This window comes from Ranitomeya imitator, chromosome 1, assembly GCF_032444005.1.
Source record: "Ranitomeya imitator isolate aRanImi1 chromosome 1, aRanImi1.pri, whole genome shotgun sequence".
In the NCBI taxonomy this organism is placed as follows: domain Eukaryota; kingdom Metazoa; phylum Chordata; class Amphibia; order Anura; family Dendrobatidae; genus Ranitomeya; species Ranitomeya imitator.
In genome coordinates this window covers 1,221,609,566-1,221,632,512 of record NC_091282.1, presented here as the reverse complement: position 1 = coordinate 1,221,632,512, position 22,947 = coordinate 1,221,609,566, and the positions used below count along the sequence as shown (strand labels likewise).

The 22,947-nt window shown below is 48.9% G+C and overlaps 1 protein-coding gene and 1 long non-coding RNA gene across 2 annotated transcripts in view; one reads left to right on the top strand and one right to left on the bottom strand.

Annotated features, from left to right (window-relative positions):
- LOC138657354 (uncharacterized) overlaps positions 1 to 22,412 on the bottom strand; it is a 67,557-nt gene extending 45,145 nt beyond the window's left edge. The window contains exons 1-5 of the mRNA XM_069745095.1: positions 22,345 to 22,412; positions 12,448 to 12,786; positions 10,161 to 10,211; positions 9,865 to 9,984; positions 1,675 to 1,779 (exon numbers count right to left, since the gene is read on the bottom strand). Coding sequence (XP_069601196.1) covers positions 1,675 to 1,779; positions 9,865 to 9,984; positions 10,161 to 10,211; positions 12,448 to 12,786; positions 22,345 to 22,390 — 661 coding nt within the window. The 5' untranslated portion in view covers positions 22,391 to 22,412. The remainder of the gene's footprint in view (positions 1 to 1,674; positions 1,780 to 9,864; positions 9,985 to 10,160; positions 10,212 to 12,447; positions 12,787 to 22,344) is intronic.
- The window catches only part of LOC138657355 (uncharacterized), a 113,751-nt gene continuing 111,787 nt past the window's right edge, over positions 20,984 to 22,947 (top strand). Inside the window, exon 1 of the long non-coding RNA XR_011317036.1 lies at positions 20,984 to 21,129. This is a non-coding gene — a long non-coding RNA (uncharacterized lncRNA). The remainder of the gene's footprint in view (positions 21,130 to 22,947) is intronic.

Here is a 22,947-nt window from a genome sequence, read left to right as displayed (position 1 = left end):
CCAGGTGGTGAAATGGTCAAAGAAGGTGGTGGCTGGCCCTGGGGGTGGTGGTAACTGACAGCCAGTTGGAGGTTGGAGGGGGGAGTAAATGTGCACAGAGTGCACCTCAAAGGAAGGGAGGGTAACAGAGGGTGCCAGTGGGATTGGGGTGAAGGAGCAGTTATCTGACAGGAGAAAACCAACTCCTCTGCCATGTTTGCTGCTGGGGCAGGGTGTGTGAGAAAGGTGGAAGCCACCATAAGAGAGTGCAGCAGGAGAGGCTGTGTCAGAGGGGTGAGCCAGGTTTCGGTGATGGCGAGGAAGGAAAGTTTGGTAGTAACAAAAAGATCATGGATGTAGGAAAGCTTGTTGAAGACAGAGCTAGCGTTCCATAGAGCTCCTGTTAGTGGGACTGGGGAAGCGGGGGCTGGGCGAATGGGTATAAGGTTAGAGAGGTTATGGAAGTTTGTGATAGAGCGTGGATGGGAGGTAGAAATGACTGTGGGGATGTGGTGAGGAGGACCAGGATTTGGAGAGATATCACCAGCAGTGAGAAGGAGCAGAGAAAGTGTTAGCAGATGGGAGCAGGAGAGGGCATGAGGGGGCTGTCTGTGCTTGGAGACAGAAGATTGTATGTTGAGGAACAGTTCTGAGGAGGAGGATTGAGGAAGAGATGAACAGTTCCTTACTAGGTGTAGGGATCAGGGGAGTTAAAAGAAAGTGAAGGATTATAGGGGTGAAAGTGAAAACAAACAGAAACATTGTTTACAATGACTGGCCAGTTCCCTTCAGTTCCCTTCTATTTGGATCACTGTTAATAAACATTTCTGCGCATCTCGGACGTAAAAAACAGACCGTATTTTTATACAATAGGTGTGACGCTGGCCTTATGCTAATTACTGTAGAGAGGGTTTGGCCCCATCAGCTCCTCATTAGATCCTCAGCACTTGCTTCTCCTACATCTGCTCCTCACACTGGCTTCACCTACATCAGCTCCTCAGCACTTGCTTCTCCTACATCTGCTCCTCACACTGGCTTCACCTACATCAGCTCCTCAGCACTTGCTTCTCCTACATCTGCTCCTCACACTGGCTTCACCTACATCAGCTCCTCAGCACTGGCTCCTCCTACATCAGCTCCTCAGCACTGGCTCCTCCTACATCAGCTCCTCAGCACTGGCTCCTCCTACATCAGCTCCTCAGCACTGGCTCCACCTATATCAGCTGCTCAGCACTGGCTCCTCCTACATCAGCTCCTCAGCACTGGCTCCTCCTACATCAGCTCCTCAGCACTGGCTCCTCCTACATCAGCTCCTCAGCAATGGCTCCTCCTACATCAGCTCCTCAGCACTGGCTCCTCCTACATCAGCTCCTCAGCACTGGCTCCTCCTACATCAGCTCCTCAGCACTGGCTCCACCTATATCAGCTGCTCAGCACTGGCTCAGCTGTATAGTGTGAGGTATAAATAGTTTTTCACTGTATAGTGTAGTATATATGGTGCTTAATGCACCCACAGTGCAGTATATATGGTGGATTAGGTAATGTGATGGATCATTTGATTCTCCAACAAAATGTTGAGAGCACAGGAAGATGAAGCCACTAAGATAACATCCAGATTGACAAGAAATAAAATCTCCAGCAGGAAGCACACAGTGACTGATATCAGTGATATATTACACCGCCATATGTTCTTACCGTTGAGCATGATGCCAATGCTGAAGATCTCAGTTATGACTGTGAAGAAGTGATTAATCTTACTAGCGACATTCACTCTCCGATCATCCGGATTGTAGTGGGATCCTAGTCATATAAAAACATATAGTATGTGATAGGAAAATTCCAACATATGAATCTATAGTGCCCCGAGAATTATCAAGAGTGACTATGTCTACGGTGATGGGACGGTGGTCAGTACAACACCAGGCATCATTTACTGTATAACCATTTCTTCAAGTCCACCCACAAACAAGAAATCCACATTGTCCAGCATACGGCCACAGACACAAAGTTTGTCAGTACAGACTTGAAATCCAGATTGCATAGAAAAATTAAATTAGATGTCTGCTTATTTTTTGTTCTCTAAAAAAGGCTTAAAATGTCAGCAGCACTGACACCGCCTGCCGTTCCTGTCCTACCGCTCCTGTCATACTGCTCCTATCCAGCCACCCCTTCCCTGGCACTCCTATCCAGCCACCCCTTCCCTGGCACTCCTATCCAGCCACCACCGCCCTGCCGCTCCTGTCCAGCCACCCCCAACCTGCCGCTCCAGTCCAGCCACCCCTGCCCTGCCGCTCCTGTCCAGCCACCCCAGCCCTGCCGCTCCTGTCCAGCCACCCCTGCCCTGCCGCTCCTGTCCAGCCACCCCTGCCCTGCCGCTCCTGTCCAGCCACCCCCAACCTGCCACTCCTGTCCAGCCACCCCTGTCCTGCTGCTCCTGTCCAGCCACCCCTGCCCTGCCGCTCCTGTCCAGCCACCAACACCCTGCCGCTCCTGTCCAGCCACCCCTGCCCTGCCGCTCCTGTCCAGCCACCCCTGTCCTGCTGCTCCTGTCCAGCCACCCCTGCCCTGCCGCTCCTGTCCAGGCACCCCTGCCCTGCTGCTCCTGTCCAGCCACCCCTGCCCTGCTGTTCCTGTCCAGCCACCCCCGCCCTGCCGCTCCAGTCCAGCCACCCCTGCCCTGCCGCTCCTGTCCAGCCACCCAAGCCCTGCCGCTCCTGTACAGCCACCCCCGCCCTGCCGCTCCTGTCCAGCCACCCCCAACCTGCCACTCCTGTCCAGCCACCCCTGCCCTGCCGCTCCTGTCCAGCCACCCCCAACCTGCCACTCCTGTCCAGCCACCCCTGTCCTGCTGCTCCTGTCCAGCCACCCCTGCCCTGCCGCTCCTGTCCAGCCACCAACACCCTGCCGCTCCTGTCCAGCCACCCCTGCCCTGCCGCTCCTGTCCAGGCACCCCTGCCCTGCTGCTCCTGTCCAGCCACCCCTGCCCTGCTGCTCCTGTCCAGCCACCCCCGCCCTGCCGCTCCAGTCCAGCCACCCCTGCCCTGCTGCTCCTGTCCAGCCACCCCAGCCCTGCCGCTCCTGTACAGCCACCCCTGCCCTGCCGCTCCTGTCCAGCCACCCCCAACCTGCCACTCCTGTCCAGCCACCCCTGCCCTGCCGCTCCTGTCCAGCCACCCCCAACCTGCCACTCCTGTCCAGCCACCCCTGTCCTGCCGCTCCAGTCCAGCCACCCCTGCCCTGCCGCTCCTGTCCAGCCACCCCTGCCCTGCCGCTCCTGTCCAGCCACCCCTGTCCTGCTGCTCCTGTCCAGCCACCCCTGCCCTGACGCTCCTGTCCAGGCACCCCTGCCCTGCTGCTCCTGCCCAGCCACCCCTGCCCTGCCGCTCCTGTCCAGCCACCCCTGCTCTGACGCTCATGTCCAGCCACCCCTGCTCTGACGCTCCTGCTCCACCATCAGTCTCCATTTCCAGCTGCAGAGATGCCATCCTGGCCCAGGGACATGTGATTGCAGAAGACAATCACTGGCTAAGGTAGGTGATCGGCTGAGCACTTATTTTCTGCGTGTCGAGAAGGGTCAGAAAGTAGAGACCGATGGAAGAACCATGTTGTGTCATGGTGCTGTAGCCGAAATTCTTTAAATTTGCTGACACTGGAAAATGTGAATAATTTGCAACTCGCTTTTCGCATATTGCCCAAGTTTTTCTCTGCTGTTGTATACACTACAGAAGATTCCAACAGTCAGAGAAGAATCCCATGACTTCATAAGTGGCCAGGGTTTTGTATAAAGCTTTGCAGCCATCAGATCACATGGTATATCACAACTCATCCAGAGGGACTATAATATTCTGTGTAAAAGCAGAGGCAGGGAAAGCAGCAGACATTTTGGTGTGAATCTGGACAGTGACATGATATCAGAGCTTACAGCTTAGTAATAGGAAGAGAAAGCCATAAGAGACTGAAGAAACTGTACAGATAGTGTGTGTGACAGTACAGCGGTAAAAAAGGTCAGAGAGTGGGGAAATGATAATAATAATACAGATTTAATTGATTGGGAGATATAGCAGAGTCACTGCAACATGAGGCAGGAGAGAGTCAGAGCATCTGTGAGGCAGGAGAGAGTCAGTCCATCTGCGAGGCAAGAGAGAGTCAGTGCGTCTGTGAAGCAGGAGAGTCAGTGCCTCTGCGAAGCAGGAGAGTCAGTGCGTCTGCGAAGCAGGAGACAGTCAGTGCATCTGCGAAGCAGGAGACAGTCAGTGCGTCTGCGAAGCAGGAGACAGTCAGTGCCTCTGCGAAGCAGGAGAGTCAGTGCCTCTGCGAAGCAGGAGAGTCAGTGCCTCTGCAAAGCAGGAGAGTCAGTGCCTCTGCAAAGCAGGAGAGTCAGTGCCTCTGCGAAGCAGGAGAGTCAGTGCCTCTGCGAAGCAGGAGAGTCAGTGCCTCTGCGAAGCAGGAGAGTCAGTGCCTCTGCGAAGCAGGAGAGAGTCAGTGCCTCTGCGAAGCAGGAGAGAGTCAGTGCCTCTGCGAAGCAGGAGAGTCAGTGCCTCTGCGAAGCAGGAGAGTCAGTGCCTCTGCGAAGCAGGAGAGTCAGTGCCTCTGCGAAGCAGGAGAGTCAGTGCATCTGCGAAGCAGGAGAGTCAGTGTATCTGCGAAGCAGGAGAGTCAGTCCATCTGCGAAGCAGGAGAGTCAGTCCATCTGCGAAGCAGGAGAGTCAGTGCGTCTGCGAAGCAGGAGAGTCAGTGCATCTGCAAAGCAGGAGAGTCAGTCCATCTGCGAAGCAGGAGAGTCAGTCCATCTGCGAGGCAGGATAGAGTCAGTGCATCTGCGAGGCAGGAGAAAGTCAGTGCATCTGCGAGGCAGGAGAGAGTCAGTGCTTCTGCGAGGCAGGAGAAAGTCAGTGCGTCTGTGAGGCAGGAGAGAGTCAGTGCATCTGTGAGGCAGGAGAGAGTCAGTGCGTCTGTGAAGCAGGAGAGAGTCAGTGCGTCTGAGGCAGGAAAAAGTCTGTGAGGCAGGAGAGAGCCAATGCGTCTGCGGGGCAGGAGAGAGTCAGTACGTCTACGGGGCAGGAGAGAGTCAGTGCGTCTGCGGGGCAGGAGAGAGTCAGTGCGTCTGCGGGGCAGGAGAGAGTCAGTGCGTCTGCGGGGCAGGAGAGAGTCAGTACGTCTACGGGGCAGGAGAGAGTCAGTACGTCTACGGGGCAGGAGAGAGTCAGTGCGTCTGCGGGGCAGGAGAGAGTCAGTGCGTCTGCGGGGCAGGAGAGAGTCAATGTGTCTGCAGGGCAGGAGAGAGTCAGTGCATCTGTGAGGCAGGAGAGAGTCAGTGCATCTGGGAGGCAGGAGAGAGTCAGTGCATCTGTGAAGCAGGAGAAAGTCAGTGCGTCTGTTAGGCAGGAGAGAATCAGTGCATCTGTGAAGCAGGAGAGAGTCAGTGCGTCTGTGAGGCAGGAAAAAGTCTGTGAGGCAGGAGAGAGTCAATGCATCTGCGGGGCAGGAGAGAGTCATTGCGTCTGCGGGGCAGGAGAGAGTCAGTGCATCTGTGAGGCAGGAGAGAGTCAATGCTTCTGTGAGCATGACAATGTGATGTATTTCTATGCAGCGTTCACGCTCCGGTCAGTAGAGCCGACGGCCAGTATGAGGATCGCGTTGCGAGTTATACGGCCGCCTGTCTGCGCCCTAATGTGTCCTCCATTTTGTTCCATCCTGAGCAGAGTAATATGACTGTCCTTATTCTGCTCCTCCTGTCCCACAATCCCGCAATCACCATCACACTATGAGACTATGAGGAGCTGCGCCATCACGTGGGGTATAACACCATCACTATATGAGATGTCAGCCATGTCTGCAGTGTGAAGACGGGCAGCGACTGAGGCTGGAACATGACGTAGATAATGGAGGAGCACAATGACTGAGGTAAAACTTTCCTGTAAGCGAGTTAGATGATCAGACCGCCCAACTTTCAGGTCAGTGGCGTCTTTAGACCACAGGGGGCGCAGGTCAGTGGTGTCTTTAGACCACAGGGGGCGCAGGTCAGTGGCGTCTTTAGACCACAGGGGTCGCAGGTCAGTGGCGTCTTTAGACCACAGGGGTCGCAGGTCAGTGGCGTCTTTAGACCACAGGGGTCGCAGGTCAGTGGTGTCTTTAGACCACAGGGGTCGCAGGTCAGTGGTGTCTTTAGACCACAGGGGTCGCAGGTCAGTGGTGTCTTTAGACCACAGGGGGCGCAGGTCAGTGGTGTCTTTAGACCACAGGGGGCGCAGGTCAGTGGTGTCTTTAGACCACAGGGGGCGCAGGTCAGTGGTGTCTTTATGCCACAGGGGGCGCAGTTCAGTGGTGTCTTTAGACCACAGGGGGCGCAGGTCAGTGGCATCTTTAGACAACAGGGGGTGCAGGTCAGTGGTGTCTTTAGACAACAGGGGCGCAGGTCACTGTTGTCTTTAGACCACAGGGGGCGCAGGTCAGTGGTGTCTTTAGACCACAGGGGGCGCCGGTCAGTGTTGTCTTTAGACAACAGGGGGCGCAGGTCAGTGGTGTCTTTAGACCACAGGGGGCACAGGTCAGTGGTGTCTTTATGCCACAGGGGGCGCAGTTCAGTGGTGTCTTTAGACCACAGGGGGCGCAGGTCAGTGGTGTCTTTAGACAACAGGGGGTGCAGGTCAGTGGTGTCTTTAGACAACAGGGGCGCAGGTCAGTGTTGTCTTTAGACCACAGGGGGCGCAGGTCAGTGGTGTCTTTAGACCACAGGGGGCGCAGGTCAGTGTTGTCTTTAGACCACAGGGGGCGCAGTTCAGTGGTGTCTTTAGACCACAGGGGGCTCAAATCAGTGGTGTCTTTAGACCACAGGGGGCGCAGGTCAGTGGTGTCTTTAGACCTCAGGGGGCAGAGGTCAGTGGTGTCTTTAGACCACAGGGGGCGCAGGTCAGTGGCGTCTTTAGACAACATGGGGTGCAGTTCAGTGGTGTCTTTAGACAACAGGGGCGCAGGTCAGTGGTGTCTTTAGACCACAGGGGGCGCAGGTCAGTGGCGTCTTTAGACCACAGGGGTCGCAGGTCAGTGGCGTCTTTAGACCACAGGGGTCGCAGGTCAGTGGTGTCTTTAGACCACAGGGGTCGCAGGTCAGTGGTGTCTTTAGACCACAGGGGGCGCAGGTCAGTGGTGTCTTTAGACCACAGGGGGCGCAGGTCAGTGGTGTCTTTAGACCACAGGGGGCGCAGGTCAGTGGTGTCTTTAGACCACAGGGGGCGCAGGTCAGTGGTGTCTTTATGCCACAGGGGGCGCAGTTCAGTGGTGTCTTTAGACCACAGGGGGCGCAGGTCAGTGGCATCTTTAGACAACAGGGGGTGCAGGTCAGTGGTGTCTTTAGACAACAGGGGCGCAGGTCACTGTTGTCTTTAGACCACAGGGGGCGCAGGTCAGTGGTGTCTTTAGACCACAGGGGGCGCCGGTCAGTGTTGTCTTTAGACAACAGGGGGCGCAGGTCAGTGGTGTCTTTAGACCACAGGGGGCGCAGGTCAGTGGTGTCTTTATGCCACAGGGGGCGCAGTTCAGTGGTGTCTTTAGACCACAGGGGGCGCAGGTCAGTGGTGTCTTTAGACAACAGGGGCGCAGGTCAGTGGTGTCTTTAGACCACAGGGGGCGCAGGTCAGTGTTGTCTTTAGACCACAGGGGGCGCAGTTCAGTGGTGTCTTTAGACCACAGGGGGCTCAAATCAGTGGTGTCTTTAGACCACAGGGGGCGCAGGTCAGTGGTGTCTTTAGACCACAGGGGGCGCAGGTCAGTGGTGTCTTTAGACCACAGGGGGCGCAGGTCAGTGTTGTCTTTAGACCACAGGGGGCGCAGTTCAGTGGTGTCTTTAGACCACAGGGGGCTCAAATCAGTGGTGTCTTTAGACCACAGGGGGCGCAGGTCAGTGGTGTCTTTAGACCACAGGGGGCGCAGGTCAGTGGTGTCTTTAGACCACAGGGGGCGCAGGTCAGTGGCGTCTTTAGACAACATGGGGTGCAGTTCAGTGGTGTCTTTAGACAACAGGGGCGCAGGTCAGTGGTGTCTTTAGACCACAGGGGGCGCAGGTCAGTGGTGTCTTTAGACCACAGGGGGCGCAGGTCAGTGGTGTCTTTAGACCACAGGGGGCGCAGTTCAGTGGTGTCTTTAGACCACAGGGGGCTCAAATCAGTGGTGTCTTTAGACCACAGGGGGCGCAGGTCAGTGGTGTCTTTAGGCCACGGGGGGCGCAGTTCAGTGGTGTCTTTAGACCACAGGGGGCGCAGGTCAGTGGTGTCTTTAGACCACAGGGGGCGCAGGTCAGTGGTGTCTTTAGACCACAGGGGGCGCAGGTCAGTGGTGTCTTTAGGCCACGGGGGGCGCAGTTCAGTGGTGTCTTTAGACCACAGGGGGCGCAGGTCAGTGGTGTCTTTAGACCACAGGGGGCGCAGGTCAGTGTTGTCTTTAGACCACAGGGGGCGCAGGTCAGTGGTGTCTTTAGACCACAGGGGGCGCAGGTCAGTGGTGTCTTTATGCCACAGGGGGCGCAGTTCAGTGGCATCTTTAGACCACAGGGGGCGCAGGTCAGTGGCATCTTTAGACAACAGGGGGTGCAGGTCAGTGGTGTCTTTAGACCACAGGGGCCACAGGGCAGTGGCATCTTTAAACAACAGGGGGGGCAGGTCAGTGGTGTCTTTAGACAACAGGGGCGCAGGTCAGTGTTGTCTTTAGACCACAGGGGCCACAGGGCAGTGGCATCTTTAAACAACAGGGGGCGCAGGTCAGTGGTGTCTTTAGACAACAGGGGCGCAGGTCAGTGTTGTCTTTAGACCACAGGGGGCGCAGGTCAGTGTTGTCTTTAGACCACAGGGGGCACAGGTCAGTGGCATCTTTAGACAACAGGGGGCGCAGGTCAGTGGCGTCTTTAGACCACAGGGGCACAGGTCAGTGGCATATTTAGACAACAGGGGGCGCAGGTCAGTGTTGTCTTTAGACCACAGGGGGCACAGGTCAGTGGCATCTTTAGACAACAGGGGGCGCAGGTCAGTGGCGTCTTTAGACCACAGGGGCGCATGTCAGTGGCATATTTAGACCACAGAGGGCGCAATTCTCATGAGATCACATCCACTTTGCTTAGACAGTTAAACACAGTGGATTTTTTCTGCTAAAAAAGCAGCAGAAAAAAACAGCATTTCTGTGTGAACACAGTGTAAACAAAAACGGATGAAAACGAAAAACGATGTTGTATTTTTAAGCGCAGAATCAAATCTTTTCTGTACTATTAAAAAGCATTAAAAACTCTGCTTCATTTCTGTCCCCAAATCGCATTGAACAAGGGGGAAAAAAAAGCAGCAAACAGAATAATCAGAGCAGATTGTTATTGCGTCGTCTGGTGCGGACACCTGCAGAAAAAAAGCAAGAGTAAAAATGCTGCATTTACGCTACGTGTGGACCCGACCTCAGCATCACAGTTTTATTAAAGTTTTTATGGGTTTAATAGAGAAAAAAATATCAATCACACCATTCACATCCGATCCTCGTAAATAATCTGATCGCTGTGAAGTGCAGGTCGTTATAAAGGGACACAAACATGTCCGTGTTATTTGCTCAGTTGTGATGTTTATTATTTTTTTTAAATGCAATAAAATGACATTTTCTTCATTATCAAGTGGTTTTCATGATTATTTTTTAGAAAATTTGTAAGATAAAAAAGTCTTATTCTCCCTCTAGAATATAAATCCGTACACAGCAGCGTATTTCTATCAGTATAATCTGCCTGTAGTCAGGGCCTGCAGTACAGAGCGAGTACACAGAATTCTCCCCATGACATCACTAGGGCTTGTGAATCAGCAGCTTCAGCTGCACTGACTTCTGAACATCTACCCTCTTTTTATCGATATTATATTTACAAACCTTGCAATATCAGGAGCAGAAATCCAAGTGCAGCGTTCACCACAGAGTCCAGCGACAAGCAGAAGGAGATTAATCTGAGGGCGCCATCAGAGACCTGCGTTCCATTACGGGAGGTGCTATCTGAAATATAGAGGCTGAGATGAGAGGAGCAGATCACACACAATTCTCATAGTCGCGCTCTGCCATATTGTCACACAATATACAATACAATGTGACAGCAGGGCCCTCACTTACTTGGGGCCCCTGTACACATGCACTTATGACATACCCCATTAGTAGTGAGTGATTACACTAACCCTCTTGTGTGCGGTTCATCGCTGGTGTTGATGGACCAGATGTCGTGGGAGCTGCGAAAAGACAAAAATGGCATCAAGTGAATTAAGGATTTGGTATGGCGACATCATTGGGGTTGAACTCTTACAAGGACTCTGCAGAAGATTCCAGCTTCTTTTATCCCACACATGAGATCCTTGATCACTTATGGATCAGCATTTGCGCTGGGCCTCACCATCTGAGGTTGCCATGGCCACAACATTCCCTCACAAGTGACTGGAAGCCCCCGACCAAGTCTGGGAGAACTCAACCACCAACGCATGAATTCTAAATCATTGATCTCTCCAGTCAGGAAGCGATTGTGAATCCAATGGTGTAGTTGATAGTGATAACATGACCACATCATGGACAAATGACGTCCAGTGGCTACTGATGTGCACGTCTGACCAAATTCTTGGACTCCAGTATGGTGGCATCAGGGCCTGTCACATTTTTTTGGTCCTGTGCTCTCAACGTCGTGCATGTAAAAATAGATAAAGATACATGCAAAGAACGTAAAAGTATTTTATTAGTACAGGTTCATCTAATGTATAAACAATATTTTTGAGGTTTCTGCCAGTTGCATGGCCTTCGTCAGAACAGGGGAACCTTCTTACTAAAGTCAGACACAGCGCTGTAGATAGGCACTAAACGCCCTTACGTTCTGTGCATCTATCTTGGAGCGCTGAATCTATTTCTACATTACTCAGACTAAGAGCCTCCTGTCCCGTGGACTGTTAGTGCTACCTGAGTCCGTGCCACAAGTCCAGTATTGAACCCCTCGTCCCCTAAGCTCCTATGCATTGTATTCTCTATAAACACTGATGTGATTATAGTTTTTCCTTTGAGCCTCTAATTTTTTCAGCTTTTTTCTGAAATCTGACGTACTATTTTGAATATAAAATAGTTGCACATTGTTATCATTTTTTATTAAAATTAGCTCTTTATGTAACTATTCTAATACCTTGCCATAAAGCTAACTATATTCCTAACTTCAAAAAAGAAACGATACAGAAGAAGAATCGACACCCTGGAAATGTGGCGCTGGAGAAGGATGTTATCAATATCATGGATGGGAAGGGAACAAATCAATTTTGGAACAAATCAAGCCAGACATGTCACTCCAAGCAATGATCCCCAAGCTACGACTTGCCTACTTTGGACACATCATATGAAGAGAGCAATCACTGGAGAAGGACCTCATGGGCGGAAGAACAGAAGGAACAAGGCAAAGAGGAAGACCAGCAAGCCAATGTCTGGACACAATCAAGATAATGGCTCAGGAGACCTGGTAGACCTGTCTAGACTTGCGCAAGATCGATCTTCCTACAGAGCGTTCATCCATCAAGTTGCCATGGCTCGAGACCAACTGAAGCCTATAAAAAAAAACTTAACCCGATCCCTAACCCCATATCCCTATCCCTAACCAGATAACCTTAGACCTAACCCTAGCCCAAACCCCATAACCTTAGACCTAGCCCTAGCCCTAACCCCATAACCATAGCCCTAACCCCATAACCATAGCCCTAACCCCATAACCATAGCCCTAACTCCATAACCATAGCCCTAGTCCCAAAGCCCTAGCCTTAAACTCATAATGCTAGCCTTAACCCTATAACCTTAGCCCTAGCCCTAATCTCATAATAATAGCCAAAAATCATCATCCCTAATCACATAACCTTAGCTCTAACCTCAAATACTGTTGTAAAATGCTGACCAAATACTGAACATGTGAACGTGGCCTAAGAGGAGAGAACTGTGGGAGAGTAAAGCATGACAGATATGCAGTGCTCGGCCTCTGTCCTTTCAGTTGCTGCATTCTGCACTGGAGCTGGTGACAGTTGTTGAGATGACCCCAATCCAAGAAGAAAAGGTAATTACCGGCACCACTCAGGGCGGTGGGAGGTATTCAATGCCCCATAGAATTTGATACCCCTGCCACCACCACACCCTCACACTTCTGATTCTATGATTCAGGTCTGTAAATAGGGTGCTATCCCTTGTCTCATCAGGAGCATGCCCAGATGCTGTCGGGATACATACAGCCATGTGGGGTCATACACTGTAGTGATCACATCATGAGCCGCCATGATGAAATTCCCACAAGTTTGATCTGCCGGTTATTATTTTTTGGGGAGATTTGGAATCCAGCACTCAACTGGTTAAGGGTTTTAGTTTCCATTCACTGCTGATATGAATCACCCAATTTATATCAGGGAGGTATACGTTGTATACACGCTATGGTGCGGTCTGTGGCCGGTCTGAACTCACCATGGATGATGACCTTGTACGCTATTTCGAGTTGATTTGGCTTCTGGTCTCCATTATAGACCAGTGTCACATTGAACCTGGTCCCGTCCTGTGCACTCAGACTCTTCAAGGTGATCGTACAGGTCGCTCTGTCATACATCAGACGAGCAGAATAATTATTTAGTCCTTGTAGTCCATCATGATACGTCCCGATCATCTTTGTGTCACGTAGAAGGTCAAAGCGATAGGAACCGTGATATTCACAGGCCTCCACAACGCGAAGGATGAGGTCGGAGCCCAGCTGTCCATATACCAATATGGGGTCCTTAGCTGTAACAAGACCTAAGTGGGCGAGAGAAACTGAAGAAACAAGAAGAGGATGAGGAACTATTATAATGACATAAGAGAGTAAGAATAATTTAATGTGACAAACAGAAAGAAAATGCAGGTAATACAAGAACCAGGACTGACATAACATCATAGAATCATAGAATGTTAGATTTGTTAGGGACCTCGAGGGTCATCGTGTCCATCTCCCTGCTCAATGCAGAATTCACTAAAACATCTCAGACAGATGTCTGTCCAGACTCTGTTTGAAGACTTCCATTGAAGGAGAACTCACCACCTCTCGTGGCCGCCTGTTCCACTCATTGATCACCCTAAAAATCAAAAAGTTTCTTCTAATATATAATCTGTATCCTCTCATTTTCAGTTTCATCCCTTTGCTTCTCGTGTTTCCATGCACGAATGAGAATAATGATGACTCCTCTACACTGTGGCAGCTCTTCAGATATTTGTAGACAGATATTAAGTCTCCTCTCAGTCTTCTTTTTTGCAGCTAAACATTCCCTGATACCTTAACCGTTCCTCGTAGGACATACGTTGCAGACTGCTCACCATCCTGATCGCTCTAATCTGAACTTGCTCCAGTTTTTCAATGTCTTTTTTAAAATATCGTGGCCAGAACTGAGCACAGTATTCCAGATGAGGTCTGACCAAAGAGGAGTAGAGGGTAATAATGACTTCACGTGATCTAGACTGTATGCTTCTCTTAATACATCCTAGAATTGTATTTGCCTTTTTTGCTGCTGCATCACACTGATGACTCATGTGATCTATTAGTATACCCAAGTATTTTTCACGCGTGCTGTTGCTTAGTTCTATTCCTCCCATTCAGTGGATGTAATTTTTATCTTGCCCAGAGGGAGAATTTTGCATTTCTCCCTGTTAGATACCATTCTATTATAGTACCGTCACACTAGACGATATCGCTAGCGATCCGTGACGTTGCAGCGTCCTGGATAGCGATATCGTCCAGTGTGACAGGCAGCAGCGATCAGGCTCCTGCTGTGCTGTCGCTGGTCGGGGAAGAAAGTCCAGAACTTTGTTTCGTCACTGGATCTCCCGCAGACATCGCTGAATCGGCGTGTGTGACACCGATTCAGCGATGTCTTCGCTGGTAACCAGGGTAAACATCGGGTAACTAAGCGCAGGGCCGCGCTTAGTAACCCAATGTTTACCCTGGTTACCATCGTTAAAGTAAAAAAAACAACCGCTACATACTTACCTACCGCTGTCTGTCCTCGGCGCTCTGCTTCTCTGGTCTGGCTGTGAGCACAGCGGCCGGAAAGCAGAGCGGTGACATCACCGCTCTGCTGCCCGGCGCTCACAGCCAGAGCAGAGAAGCAGAGCGCCGAGGACAGACAGCGGTACGTAAGTATGTAGCGTTTGTTTTTTTACTTTTAGGATGGTAACCAGGGTAAACATTGGGTTACTAAGCGCGGCCCTGCGCTTAGTAACCCGATGTTTACCCTGGTTACCGGGGACCTCGGGATCGTTGGTCGCTGGAGAGCTGTCTGTGTGACAGCTCTCCAGCGACCAAACAGCGACACTGCAGCGATCCGGATCGTTGTCGGTATCGCTGCAGCGTCGCTTAGTGTGACGGTGCCTTTAGTCACTGCCCATTGTTCAAGCTTATCTAGATCCTTCTGAATCTTTTCTCTGTCTTCTCTAGGGATAGCTATCCCTCCTAGCTTTGCATTATCTGCAAATTTGATTAGTTTACCTTCAGTTCCCTTATCTAGATCATGCACAAAAGATTTGAACAACACTGTGGCCAGGACAGAGCCTTGTGGTACCCCACTTGTAACACTTTTCCAATTGAATGTGCAACCATTTGTCACCACTCTTTGAGTATGACCACTGAGCCAGTTATTAATCCACCTAACCGTAGCCTTGTCAATCTCATACTTGGTCATTTTTTTCAATAAGGACAGTATGAGATAATTAATCAAATGATTTGCTTAAGTCAAGATATATCTACGGCATTTCCCTGATCTACCCAGTCAGTGATTCCATGTTAGAAGGAAATTAGATTAGTCTGGCATGACTCGTTTGCTACAAACCCATGCTGACTCTGGTTAGTTACTGTATTCTTATCCAAGTCCTCACTTTCATGCTGTGTAATAATTTGTTCACAGATCTTTCCTAGTATAGAAGTACGGCTCACTGGCCTGTAATTTTCTGGTTCTGTCTTCATTCCTTTTTTGAAGATACGGAAAACATTTGCCCTTCTCCAATCTTCTGGGACTTCTCCTGTTCTCTCGGATTTTTCAAAGACTCTGGCTAATGGTTCTGCTAACTCTTTCAGTACCGTATGATGTAATTCGTCTGGACCAGGAGATGTAAATTCATGTAAATAAGCTAAGTATTCCTTCACCATCTCTCTGTTTATAGATAGAGTGGATTCTTTTATTCCTTCAATGGCACCATAAAAATCAGTAGATGTTATATTTTCTTTCTTAGAGAACACAGATACAAAATAGGAATGTAAAAGTTTATGACAGTCACCATGGAGGACACTGTGTGGGGAGGTGGCTCTGTGGAGGATAGTGTTGGGGAAGTGGCTCTGTAGAGGACAGTGTTGCGGGGGAGATCTGTAAACAACACTTGTGAAGAGGATCTATGGATTACACTACTGTGATGACACTTGTGGGGACCCACAGTGTCCTCCACAAAGTTCTCTCAACAAACCATATGAACACCAGTATAACACTATACCCATGTCCACACCAGTATAACACTGTACCCGTATCCATACCAGTATAACACTGTACCCATTCCCACACCAGTATAACACTGTACCTGTATCCACACCAGTATAACACTGTACCCATACTCACACCAGTATAACACTGTACCCGTATAACACTGTCTGCACCCATACCCACACCAGTATAACACTGAACCCGTATCCACACCAATATAACACTGTACCCATACCCACACCAGTATAACACTGTACCCACACCAGTATAACACTGTACCCTTACCCACACCAGTACAACACTGTACCCGTATAACACTGTCTGTACCCATACCCACACCAGTATAACACTGTACCCATACCCACACCAGTACAACACTGTACCCGTATAACACTGTCTGCACCCATACCCACACCAATATAACACTGTACCCATACCCACACCAGTATAACACTGTACCCACACCAGTATAACACTGTACCCATACCCACACCAGTATAACACTGTACCCGTACCCACACCAGTATAACACTGTACCCGTATAACACTGTCTGCACCCATACCCACACCAGTATAACACTGAACCCGTACCCACACCAGTATAACACTGTACCCGTACCCACACCAGTATAACACTGTACCTGTTGTAAACAGATTTGCTTCTCCACAATAATGTTGTTATTTGACCACAAGGTGTCGATGTTGTCTAAGCATTGCTGAACGACTGTGAGATGCTTGTAAAATGTCAGAGGTGGGACTACAAAGTGACTGATGTGAGACACAGGAAGAGGAAGTGCGGCAGATAATGAGAACAGGAAGAGGAAGTGCGGCAGATAATGAGAACAGGAAGAGGAAGTGCGGCAGATAATGAGAACAGGAAGAGGAAGTGCGGCAGATAATGAGAACAGGAAGAGGAAGTGCAGCAGATAATGAGAACAGGAAGAGGAAGTGCCGCAGACAAAGAGAACAGGAAGAGGAAGTGCGACAGACAATGAGAACAGGAAGAGGAAGTGCCGCAGACAAAGAAAACAGGAAGAGGAAGTGCGACAGACAATGAAAACAGGAAGAGGAGGTGCAGCAGACAATGAGAACAGGAAGAGGAAGTGCGGCAGATAATGAGAACAGGAAGAGGAAGTGCGGCAGATAATGAGAACAGGAAGAGGAAGTGCGGCAGATAATGAGAACAGGAAGAGGAAGTGCGGCAGATAATGAGAACAGGAAGAGGAAGTGCAGCAGATAATGAGAACAGGAAGAGGAAGTGCCGCAGACAAAGAGAACAGGAAGAGGAAGTGCGACAGACAATGAGAACAGGAAGAGGAAGTGCCGCAGACAAAGAGAACAGGAAGAGGAAGTGCGGCAGACAATGAGAACAGGAAGAGGAAGTGTGGCAGATAATAAGAGCATTAAAATGAAGTGTGGCAGATAATGAGAACAGGAAGAGGAAGTGCGGCAGACAATGAGAACAGGAAGAGGAAGTGCGGGAGACAACAAGAACAGGAAGAGGAAGTGCGGCAGACAATGAGAACAGGAAGAGGAAGTGCGGCAGACAATGAGAACAGGAAGAGGAAGTGCGGCAGACAATGAGAACAGGAAGAGGAAGTGCGGCAGACAACAAGAACAGGAAGAGGAAGTGCGGCAGACAATGAGAACAGGAAGAGGAAGTGCGGCAGACAATGAGAACAGGAAGAGGAAGTGCGGCAGACAACGAGAACAGGAAGAGGAAGTGCGGCAGACAATGAGAACAGGAAGAGGAAGTGCGGCAGACAATGAGAACAGGAAGAGGAAGTGCGGCAGACAATGAGAACAGGAAAAGGAAGTGCGGCAGACAACAAGAACAGGAAGAGGAAGTGCGGCAGACAATGAGAACAGGAAGAGGAAGTGCGGCAGACAATGAGAACAGGAAGAGGAAGTGCGGCAGACAATGAGAACAGGAAGAGGAAGTGCGGCAGACAATGAGAACAGGAAAAGGAAGTGTGGCAGATAATAAGAGCATTAAAATGAAGTGTGGCAGATAATGAGAACAGGAAGAGGAAGTGCGGCAGACAATGAGAACAGGAAGAGGAAGTGCGGCAGACAACAAGAACAGGAAGAGGAAGTGCGGCAGACAATGAGAACAGGAAGAGGAAGTGCGGCAGACAATGAGAACAGGAAGAGGAAGTGCGGCAGACAATGAGAACAGGAAAAGGAAGTGTGGCAGATAATAAGAGCATTAAAATGAAGTGTGGCAGATAATGAGAACAGGAAGAGGAAGTGCGGCAGATAATAAGAGCATTAAAATGAAGTGTGGCAGATAATGAGAACAGGAAGAGGAAGTGCGGCAGATAATAAGAGCATTAAAATGAAGTGTGGCAGATGAGAACAGGAAGAGGAAGTGCTGAGAGGAATCCGACATCCTCTCGTGGAAGCATCTCACTGAGACAAGAGCAGCAGATTGGAGTTGAACTTGTCCATGACCAGAACCTGTCGAGATGTGAGATTTCTGCCAGGAATGCTGCTAAGAGACTGAAAAGGCTGGGACCTAGCATGAGAGGTGTTGGATGCTACTGAGGGGTTAAGCCAAACATCAACGGTACTGCTCGCCTGTTAGAGAGGCCCCGCATCCGTCCATATACACCGATTGTTTGTCCAGAGCAGACCCGGGCAGTAAGAACATTAAAGCCACTGCGCCACCTCAGTTAGTAACCGTGTATGCACCACGCTACATTCTGGTGCCAAAATAGCTGATATAAAGCTTCAGTATATTGACTGTTCAGACCACGTTTATTGCCAAAACTCTGTTTCCAGAACTTTCAGATTTGTTTCCACATTTCCGGTTTGCTCCGTAACTAAGAATCTAATTTGACACCTAGGTGCCGACATGGCACGCAACGGGCCCCAGACCGAACTTGAGCTTCCTTTGGTTTCTTGTGAGGGAGCTTCTGGGGAACATTATAATGTGGGGCAGTTACTCAACTTCATAGACTTTGTTCACGGCTAATTTGCTGATACAGATGAGTAAGTTTGGGGTGTCTTCAATATAATTGAGGACGGACTATTCTGCTGAGTTTATTGAGGTCGTGTTGGGATGGGAGAGGGATATTTGGTTTCGGAATAGAAGTAAATATTTGCAAGGTTGTAAACTGCTGTGCTGTACCGCAGGTGAGCCCATACATTCCTCTCACATAATTAATCCAGCATCCAGGGTGTAAACAGGTAACGGGCGGCCGGTGTAGACAAGCACGCCAGTAGGTAGATGTATAGAACATACAGCAGGTACAGATGGTTCGGGTGCCATGCTGTACAGCACAGGGGTTTCGGCCTTCTGGCTAAATGTCTGTATAATGGGTTTTTTTTAGGTTTTCTATTGTCTGTTCAAACTACCCTCATAACTAAGTAAAATAGTTATGGAAAGTGTGGATTGTGTAAGAGTTGTGTTTTTCTTGCCCATGACTCCGCTGTATCTTGAAGAACACCCCAGTACACTACTTATAGTTGCACCAGTTACATCATCTGTCCCAGTTCAATCTGATGGTCAAGTTACAGAGTAAACAGGAAGAACAAGAAGTGACTCATGTGCAAAATATGGAGACATCAGAGCGAGCGAGAGTGCGAGGAGCCTCTGGATATATACTGGACGTGTCCTGTGCCTGGATATACTGTGTGCATATATACTGCACCTGGATATATACTGGATATATACTGCGCCTGGATATATACTGGACATGTCCTGTGCCCGCATGTATACTGTGTGGATATATACTGCGCCTGGATATATACTGGATATACTGTGTGCATATATACTGCACCTGGATATATACTGGACATGTCCTGTGCCCGCATGTATACTGTGTGGATATATACTGCGCCTGGATATATACTGGATATACTGTGTGGATATATACTGCGCCTGGATATATACTGGATATACTGTGTGGATATATACTGCACCTGGATATATACTGGATATATACTGTGCCTGGATATATACTGGACATGTCCTGTGCCCGCATGTATACTGTGTGGATATATACTGCGCCTGGATATATACTGGATATATACTGCGCCTGGATATATACTGGATATACTGTGTGGATATATACTGCACCTGGATATATACTGGATATACTGTGTGCATATATACTGCACCTGGATATATACTGGACGTGTCCTGTGCCTGGATATACTGTGTGGATATATACTGCACCTGGATATATACTGGACGTGTCCTGTGCCTGGATATACTGTGTGGATATATACTGCACCTGGATATATACTGGATATATACTGGACGTGTCCTGTGCCTGGATATACTGTGTGCATATATACTGCACCTGGATATATACTGGATATATACTGCGCCTGGATATATACTGGACATGTCCTGTGCCCGCATGTATACTGTGTGGATATATACTGCGCCTGGATATATACTGGATATACTGTGTGCATATATACTGCACCTGGATATATACTGGACATGTCCTGTGCCCGCATGTATACTGTGTGGATATATACTGCGCCTGGATATATACTGGATATACTGTGTGGATATATACTGCGCCTGGATATATACTGGATATACTGTGTGGATATATACTGCACCTGGATATATACTGGACATGTCCTGTGCCCGCATGTATACTGTGTGGATATATACTGCGCCTGGATATATACTGGATATATACTGCGCCTGGATATATACTGGATATACTGTGTGGATATATACTGCACCTGGATATATACTGGATATACTGTGTGCATATATACTGCACCTGGATATATACTGGACGTGTCCTGTGCCTGGATATACTGTGTGGATATATACTGCACCTGGATATATACTGGACGTGTCCTGTGCCTGGATATACTGTGTGGATATATACTGCACCTGGATATATACTGGACGTGTCCTGTGCCTGGATATACTGTGTGGATATATACTGCACCTGGATATATACTGGACGTGTCCTGTGCCTGGATATACTGTGTGCATATATACTGCACCTGGATATATACTGGATATATACTGCGCCTGGATATATACTGGACATGTCCTGTGCCCGCATGTATACTGTGTGGATATATACTGCGCCTGGATATATACTGGATATACTGTGTGGATATATACTGCACCTGGATATATACTGGATATACTGTGTGGATATATACTGCACCTGGATATATACTGGATATATACTGTGCCTGGATATATACTGGACATGTCCTGTGCCCGCATGTATACTGTGTGGATATATACTGCGCCTGGATATATACTGGATATATACTGCGCCTGGATATATACTGGATATACTGTGTGGATATATACTGCACCTGGATATATACTGGATATACTGTGTGGATATATACTGCACCTGGATATATACTGGATATACTGTGTGGATATATACTGCACCTGGATATATACTGGATATACTGTGTGGATATATACTGCACCTGGATATATACTGGATATACTGTGTGGATATATACTGCACCTGGATATATACTGGATATACTGTGTGGATATATACTGTGTGGATATATACTGCACCTGGATAGATCTGCTGTTCTGTCTGGAGGACAGTGACCTCTGCATTCACCTTGCACTTTGCAGAGAAGGAAGGATCGTGTCCTGCACTGGATATTTTTCTCTTTTTTACCCTTCGATATGTCTCATGTGAGTTGTTGGGCTCGGTGCTGTTCCCGGGGGGCAGTGGGGGCTCATTCTCTGGGATAATTATGGTTTTCACTTTTTGGAGAAACTTTCTGGAACTTCACTCCTTATAAGGCGCCTTCCCTGGTTGCATTATTCGCCCAGCAGGGGGCGTCCTGGAGTTATGGGAGATGATTCCACCTGGTAATTGTGCGGCTCCTTATTTCATGTTCTGCAGATGTAGCAGCATTTAGTGACGCATTTGACTTATCGATGTGCGAACATAAACTAGTCGCTTATACTAACAGACCCCATTTATAGTACTGGACCCCTGTGACGATGTGACGTTTTCCATCTACATTAGGGAATTGCACTTCTAGCAATTTTCTACTACGCATATAGTAAAGCAGCGGCAGGAATGATCACAGGGAGCCGAACATCACAAACTATTAGCGAAAGGAGATAAGTCCGGACAAGTCCGCCCCTGCCATCCGCAGTCATGTAGAAATCTGCATGTAGCAGAGCCGACTTTGTTACTGAGCTGTTTACCTTCATTGTACAGATAATGACTTGTGTGCAGTCCTATGTAACATACACAATAAACGAACCCTGTGCCGTCACAATTACATAGTTTGAAAAGAAGACTCAAGTCCATTAAGTTCAACCTTTCTCCACCAATTGATACGTTCAGTTCTGCTACATCTGTAAGTAACTATACACACACAGACATGGGGCAGCATGGTGGCGCAGTGATTAGCACGGCAGCCTTGCAGCACTGGGGTCCTGGGTTCTAATCCCACCCAGGACAACATCTGCAAAGAGTTTGTATGTTCTCTCTGTGTTTGCGTGGGTTTCCTCCGGGTACTCCGGTTTCCTCCCACATTCCAAAGACATACTGATAGGGAACTTAGATTGTGAGCCCCATTGGGGACAGCGATGATAATGTGTTCAAACTGTAAAGCGCTGCGGAATATGTTAGCGCTATATAAAAATAAAATAAAGATGTATGTATATATATATATATATATATATATATATATATATATATACACACACACACACACGTGCATGCACATTACATACCTATGACATGCACTCAGACATAAATGGCAAGTGGTGCTGGAGCCGGGTGAACAATCGCCTGTTACCAGAATAAGCAGAAGCCGGGGGTACTCACCTGTCACCAGCAGAAGCCAGGGGGCACTGACCTGTCACGAGCGGAAGCCACAGGGCACTCACCTGTCACCAGCAGAAGCCAGGCCATCCTCTCTCTACAGAACCACATGCCTCCTATCCCGCAGGGAATGTCCAGTAGTGTGTGTGCTGCATGCCAGAGGAGAACGTGTCTAAGTCTCTGGTCTCCTCCCAGTTGGTAACATCCCAGTGGGTCTCCTGATTAGCTGATTACTCTCTCTCTTTAACTTATGACTAGAGGGAGAGCGACCAAGGACTGTTTCTTAGTGCTGTTATCATGGCAGCACTCTACGGCTATGTTCACGCCACTGTATTTTCAGTTCTTCTATTATAGCACCATGACATTCATCCCATGGCGCACTATTGTTTATATTATTATTATTATTATTATAGCGCCATCCATTCCATAGTGCTCTATTATTATTATTATTATTTTTATTGTAGCGCCATCCTTTCCGTAGTGCACAATTATTATTATTATTACTATTATTATAGCGCCATCCTTTCCGTGGCACACTATTATTATTATTATTACGCCATCCTTTCCGTGGCGCAAAATTATTATAATTATTATTATAGCACCATCCTTTCCGTGGCGCACTATTATTATTATAGCACCATACTTTCCGTGGCGTACTATTATTATTG